Genomic DNA, 6,677 nt, shown 5'->3' with positions numbered 1-6,677 from the left:
CCCTCCCTCCCTCCCTTCCCTCCCTCACCACCCCCGCCCCCCAACCCCCAAGCTCACCCAGCTTTCTTGGTTCCTCTTTCCCTCTGCCCCCCTCCCTGATCTTTCTTCATTGCTCAAAAATCCTCCTTTCTCCGCCCTCCTCTTTCCTCATTCCTTCTCAAACTTGACTCTTCTCGATTCGTTCTGATTTCTATCTGCCCTTGCTCCCCTCCTTACATTACCCCATCATCCTTGAACTATTTCCGTCCTTCTTCTGACCTTTCAGCTCTGGATTTGTCCCCTACTGCCCTGAACCCCATATTTCCCACCCCCCACCTCCCTCTCAGTAATCTCTCTTTCCCCCCCCCCTCTGTTACCAACCCCTCCTTCTCATGGATTCCTCCTCCTCCTTCCCTCCATTGCATTCTCATCCCTGATACACTCTCTATCTCTTCTCTCTTTTCCTCCCTCATTACCTCCACCCTTCTTGATTTTATCTCTTAGCCAACCCGCTCATCGGGTCAGTTGCTTAGAATCTTCGCCTCCTCTCCTGCTTGCTCTCCTGCTCTTTCGCGTCTCTGTACTCTCCTTCTGCTCCTTTCCATGTTGAGGAGCAGAGGTGTCAACGCCTTTCTGTCTTAAGTGCCCACACTGAACCTCGTATCATTGGAATGCGATCAGAAGCGAGAAGTGCACAAGAGTAGAGAGACAGTTGAAAGAGGAGGAGGTGTGAGCCCTTGAATTGACAAGTTTGCTCATCGCAGGTCTAGTAATGCATTTGGGCTCCGAAAGCTTGCAAGGGAAAGAAGCGCATTGAATAGTTGCAGGCATTATGGGGGCAGCCTGTTTTGGGATGGCAGGAGACATCGGGGCATTGGTGTGCCTTTCTTGTACAGCAGGGGCGACAGTTCTTGTCTCCGAATACCATCCAAAAGATCACTCGAGGGAAATTCAGAGGAACACAGCGCATGCGAGGAAAGTGAATGGAAGGAACGCGGGACAGAAGAAGAGGGAGGGAAAGCACCGTGATGATCTCTTCTTGCACAAGATGGAAAGCACTGAACGTCCACAACATAGACACCTGCTTGAAAAACAATTCTCAAACTCTTTGAACGTGACAGAATTTAGGCAACAGGCTCAGAAGAAGCCTCAGGTGCAACGGGGCGCTGATAACGACGGGTACATGTCGGATGGTGATGAGCGCAAAATTCAGGGGAGACAGGACATTGAGAGGGTACAAGAGAATGAAACGAGCTCGCAAGGCCCAGGGAACTTCAATTCGCTCATGAGGAGGATAAGAAAAAGCTTCATCCTTCATGACACCACGGATAAGGATGATGCAATCCACCAAGTCAAGATGATGTATGATGACAAGAAGCCAAGCAAACGCGATAAGACTTCCAACAGTCGACGACGTGGAAAAGAAACGATTGCAAGCGAGGCCAAGATTGCAAGCGATGCTACATCATACGTCGAGAACGCTGAGAAATCGACGAAAAGCCAGGCGTTCATTCATCGAAGAGGGAGTGGAGGATGGACAAACAGAGTTGGTGACGCGGAAATTGCCAAGCAATTAGATTTCCTCAGGTGATACTTGAGATTGATTCGAGAGATTGTTTGTTGATATGCTCCTTGCAGAGACTCGAAGCAAGAGTGGGAAATCAAACATCGAATCGGTTATGATCCTTCAGCCCCTGTACATAGCATTGCAAAAGCGATTCAATGAATATCTCAATCGAACGTGATGTAATTTCTCTCCTTCTTGGCGCCTTGTGGACTTTTCTTCGTCTCCATCTGACTTCGTCTCTTCGTCCATAGCTGCCCAAGTTCTTGCCAGCACGTTTAGGAGGGAGAGGAGAGGTTGCCAGTCACCTTGTAAGGAGTAACCCTTCCCCTTCATCTCAGTCCTGTGAACTCCTTTATGACCCGCATCATCCACTATGCCTGCCCTCTTACCTGAATGTAAACCAGTTCGTCGCTCCGTTGAACTCCTTGTTTTCCTGAGGTCCGCAGTTGTCAGCTGTGATGAGAAAGGTCCAAAGCGCACTCACAGGATCTGACTCCCTGACCAGATCTTGCAAATCCAGCTCCCACCTGCCTCGATTCAAACATTTCGCGCGCGCGCTCGTTCACTTGCCTCTTGTACATGAATGGACTTGCTACGCCGGCATCCCTGGCAACAGGAACATCTCACCCCATCCTCACCCTGCTCTGACGAGATGACCTGAACTGCTGATACAACTCCGCTGCAGCCAACTATCAGCAGCGCACGGGCTATGGAGGAATCCTACCTGCCTCCTTCCCAGTCGCCTTACCATTCTTGGCCAGTCTGCAGTAGCAGCATCAGCGCTTATCCTTGCCTCGCCGCTCCTCAACCCGGCGACGATGTCAAGCAGCCCCGCCCATGTAACGAGGTCCTGGAGTGAAGTCAGAGGGGAGGGGAGACCGCGGCAGTTGCCCTACAGGGATGAGCCCGGACTCCTCGCAAAGATGAAAGATCATCCTCCCGTCCTAGTCAAGTCTCAACTCCTCTCTTCCCACCCCATCGTCCGACCTCCAGACGGGCCCCGTTGTCACATCGTGCGCATCCAGCTGCCGTCTCCAGCAGAAGATTGAACATCTCCAAGTCGAGCTGGAGCTGGGAATTTGAGGAGGGAGGGAGGAGCAGGGCAGCAGCATACCTCGACCATCGGCTCCTTGCAGACAAGGTCTACGATAGCTAGCAGATCGTCTCTTGTCACTTCACCCTTAGAAGTGACGGGATAAGTCGTGGAAAGGGAGGACTTGAGTCACTTGTACCATCCAGGAGCGAGAGGCAACGACGTTCAAGTATTGCGTCAAGGTTTGCACGTCGGGTTGGCTGAGTTCTGATCATCGCGCGAAGAAACAAGGGGGAAGAGCCTCACTCTGGGTAAGATCGCAACATGTCGAAGATCCAGTCTGCCCTCCTACCGCAGTTCCATCAGCAGGAGCAAGTGCGAAGTCAATACTCACTCCTTAGACGCCCACTCGTATCCTATCCTCGAGCTCTTCTCCAGCATCTGTAGGGCGACCTTGAGTTCGTCTCCGCTCGGCATCTCCTTCTTGCTCAGTATCTGCTACTCTCGTCAGGTAGGAGCAGAGCCGTTGGCTCGACCTCAGTGAAGCTTGACTGCAACTGTTTGAACTGCCTCGGAATCTTGCACCAGATGTCAAGAACAAGAGATGGAGGAGCAGGAGAGGAGAAGTAGGAGAAGAGAAGTAGGAAAGAAGGCGAAGGGGAGGGAGGGGAAGGAGAAGCGTCAGCTTACTCGGGGAAGGACTTGCGACTGTATCCTCCTCCTCTCAGCGACCGACCTTCGTTTCTTGCAGAAATTCTCACGGCAGAGCGCGAGGCAAGGCGAAAGTTACCTTGACGTCTGCCATCATTTGCAGCGGAGCGAGAAAGCTGCAATGGCAGCCCTTGATGGCTGCGAGCAGAATTCAAGGCAAATCTTTTTGACGAGGGTGGAGTTGGCAAGAGCAGGAAGGAGCTGGAGCTGGAGCTGGAGCTGGAGCTGGAGCTGGAGAATGTGGTGATGTAGGAGGGTGGTTGTGTTGGAGGGAAACGCAGGCATGCATTACCTTGTCTGGGAGATAAAATCGCGGATCCAGCTCTCCCCAAGTCGGCGGATCCCAGCGCTGTCCAACCCCATAATCCCACTCCTCTTCCTGGGTTGGCAGCGTCCAACCAACCACCCATCCCCGCCCTTGTTGTTGTTGCTGCTGCTGCTCCTCCTCCTCCTCCTCCTCCTCCTCTCGCCTCTCCTCCTACTCCTCCTGCCATGCTCGCCACAGTCAACGCTATACTCACAAAGCCCACAGGCCGCATTTGCGACAGGGGAGCAGGGCAGCGTCTTGTATGACGAGTGGGCGAAGTCCTAATCGATATTCAGTGCCATCTCTCAGATATAGTAAGTTTTTGAGGCGGGCGTTTTTACTCTAATCTAAACAATTACTCACATACTGCTACAATTCATGCATCAAGAAAAGCATGTTAAAAGGACGAGAACCAAAGGAGCATGCGGAAGAACTCGCAGTCCTCCTCCTCCTCCTCCTCCTCCTCCTCCTCCTCCTCCTCCTCCTCCTCCTCCTCCTCCTCCTCCTCCTCCTCCTCCTCCTCCTCATCATCATCATCATCATCATCATCATCATCATCACGTCTCTCGCTAATTCCCCTTGCTCGCTCACGGCATGGCCGTCAGGTCGAAGAGGAGGACCGTCTGAGAATCATCCAGTCCCAGCCACCTGCAGCTGCCATGAGGGCGAGGGATGCGGGAAGACGGGAAAGAAAAGGGTGAGAGCATGAGGAGGAACGGAAGAGGAGAGAGGTGATCTCACTGGAACGTCGATGGAGCATACACCGACATGAACTTGTCGCTGTGGAGCTTGTTTGGCCAGACCATCTGCGCCAAGTCAGCCACGAAAGGTAATGAACTATGAACAGGAAGAGAAGGATGAGCAGGATGAGCAGGAGCAGGAGCAGGAGCAGGAGCAGGAGCAGGAGCAGGAGCAGGAGCAGGAGCAGGAGCAGGAGCAGGAGCAGGAGCAGGAGCAGGAGCAGGAGGGGCAGGAGGGGCAAGTACAATTTCCGAAGCTTCAAGGGCTGCTGGGAAGATGTGTGCGTATGGAGGAATCATAAGGTTGAGGGGGCGATAGTGCCCGCCGGCAGCAAGGAAGACATCCGAGTTGACGGGAGTGTGGTGCGAGGAGACCTGAGAGGAAGGTGGTTCAGAATCAGAGCACGCGATGTGAGACGTGCGGACTGGGGGAAGTCGAGAGTGTGAAGGAGGAAGCGAGGGGAGCAGAGGAGGGGGAGAGGAGGTGGAGGTAGAGAAGGGAGGGGCCCGGGAGGCGGCGGCGCGGGGGGGGGGGGTTGAAAGAGAGGGAAGGAGGAAGAGGGCGAGGAGGACGAGGAGGACGAGGAGGACGAGGAGGAGGAGGAGAAGAAGGATGAGAAGGAGGGACGCTGGGATGAAGGTAGGGAGGGGGGGTGAGGTGGGGGAAGAAAGAGGAGAGCAGAGGAGAAGAACGATACCAGCAAGTACTTGGAGCCGCTACGCTTTATGTTGTTGAGGATTGCCCAGGCATCCTCCATCGTCTGGTAGGCCAGGACGCCAAGACAGATCTGCAGACGGCGGGTGAGGAGGAGAGGAGGAGGAGAAGGTAGAAGAGACCACAAGGTCATGCTTTGCAGGAACCTCTCTTGCAACATTGCTCACAAGGAAATCGATGCTTGGTAGCCCTCTCTCTTCACCAGCTCCAGCTCCAGCTCCAGCTCCAGCTCCAGCTCCAGCTCCAGCTCCAGCTCCAGCAAGCTCCAGCTGCTCTCGCTGGAGTTTGCGGATGAGGACATCAGAGACGTCAACTCCGGTGTAGCGCAAGTCACGTAGGTTGCTTGCGTGGTGCAGCCAGGAGGGGAACCCGCACCCGACGTCGAGCACAGAGGAGATTCTGTGCTGCCTGATGGCGAGGAGGATGAGGCTGGTGATGCTGCTCTGGACGAGCTTGAGGTTTGAGAGGGAGAAAGGAGGACAAGACTGCAGCGTGTCGTCCCTCGTCGCCATGGTGGTCAAGTCAGTCAGGAAGTGGAGCGCGTCTGCGGTCCTCGCCTCTTCCATCCCGCACGTCCAGAAGTCCGCGTCCTCGTAGGTGCGGTCGAACAAGGCGGCGAGAGCGTCACCTCCCATGAGCTCGATGGGATCGGAGGGAGCATGGATAGCGCCGTCCGACATGGCCGAGCGGTGGAAACACTCTCTGCAGAAGCCAGCCTGTGCGGCGATGAGGAGGAGCACAGAGGAGATGGAGGAGGAGGGAGGGAGAGTCGGAAGGAAGAAGGGGAGGAGGAGTAGACCGGCAGGAGGAGCAGGAGCAGGAGCAGGAGCAGGAGCAGGAGCAGGAGCAGGTGGAAATGGGGGGAGTGGAGGAGGAGGAGTTGAAAGAGGAATGTGGTATTCCTACCACTTGATTTAGTTTGTCAATCTCAGCAAACCAGGTCACCGCATCTTCCCCCTCCTGATAGAAAATCTTGTAAACATGGGAACAACCAATAGGAGGAGAAATATCAAGCTGGAACGAGATGAAGGAAACGAGTAAAAGAGAAGACGAAGGAGGTGGAGGAGAGGGAAGCAGCAGGAGCAGCAGCAGGAGCAGCAGCAGGAGAAGGTAGAGCAGGAGGAGGAGGAAGAGGAAAAAGGAGGAGGAGGAGGAGGATAAGGACAAAGGAGTAGGAGCAGGAGAAGCAGGAGAAGGAGAAGGAGAAGGAGGAGGAGCAGCAGCAGCGACAGGGGCGTAAAGTCTTGCACCTCCTCTCCTGCGACGAGATTCACCCGTACATGATGCCATCGCATCGTTGAGGGGTCAGCGCGAATGTCGCAAATGAAGAATTCCTTGATGAGCTCGTGCGAGTACTCAGCAGGAGCAGGGGAGGATCCAGCGGGAGGACGAGAGGAGACAGGAGGAGAGGAGCTCTTGCTGCTATAAGACGCCAGGTGGTTGTACTCAAGGTCCATCTGCTCCTCGTAAGATGGTATCGAGCGATTTTCCTCCAGCTCCATGTCCCTTTCCCCACCATACCACAAACACACCACAAACACGAACTTTGGAAGCTATTCCTCCTCCTCCTGCCCCCTCCTCCCTCCTTTTCCTCTTCCTTTCCCCCTTCCTCCTCCTCCTCTCTC

General features: G+C 54.5%; 2 protein-coding genes across 2 annotated transcripts; one reads left to right on the top strand and one right to left on the bottom strand.

The window, feature by feature from the left end:
• Nucleotides 1-741: 741 nt before the first annotated feature.
• Nucleotides 742-1,719, top strand: GUITHDRAFT_154489 (hypothetical protein). Its single transcript, XM_005826164.1, has 2 exons — nucleotides 742-1,566; nucleotides 1,618-1,719. Exons 1-2 carry the CDS (start codon nucleotides 812-814, stop codon nucleotides 1,703-1,705), a joined length of 843 nt encoding a protein of 280 aa, XP_005826221.1. The 5' UTR covers nucleotides 742-811; the 3' UTR covers nucleotides 1,706-1,719.
• GUITHDRAFT_114675 (hypothetical protein) lies at nucleotides 1,711-5,732 on the bottom strand (the record flags this gene model as incomplete). Its single annotated transcript, XM_005826163.1, has 20 exons — nucleotides 1,711-1,808; nucleotides 1,852-1,886; nucleotides 1,936-1,999; nucleotides 2,049-2,152; nucleotides 2,204-2,225; nucleotides 2,271-2,308; nucleotides 2,356-2,396; nucleotides 2,443-2,490; nucleotides 2,534-2,611; nucleotides 2,661-2,726; nucleotides 2,779-2,839; nucleotides 2,886-2,927; nucleotides 2,974-3,074; nucleotides 3,116-3,157; nucleotides 3,370-3,406; nucleotides 3,583-3,669; nucleotides 4,189-4,245; nucleotides 4,339-4,403; nucleotides 5,036-5,125; nucleotides 5,175-5,732. 20 exons carry the CDS (start codon nucleotides 5,730-5,732, stop codon nucleotides 1,711-1,713), a joined length of 1,734 nt encoding a protein of 577 aa, XP_005826220.1.
• Nucleotides 5,733-6,677: the final 945 nt, after the last annotated feature.

This window comes from Guillardia theta (assembly GCF_000315625.1).
Source record: "Guillardia theta CCMP2712 unplaced genomic scaffold GUITHscaffold_77, whole genome shotgun sequence".
Classification (NCBI taxonomy): domain Eukaryota; class Cryptophyceae; order Pyrenomonadales; family Geminigeraceae; genus Guillardia; species Guillardia theta.
Note: the sequence above shows the minus strand (reverse complement) of the source record. Positions and strands in the feature narration are given on the sequence as shown.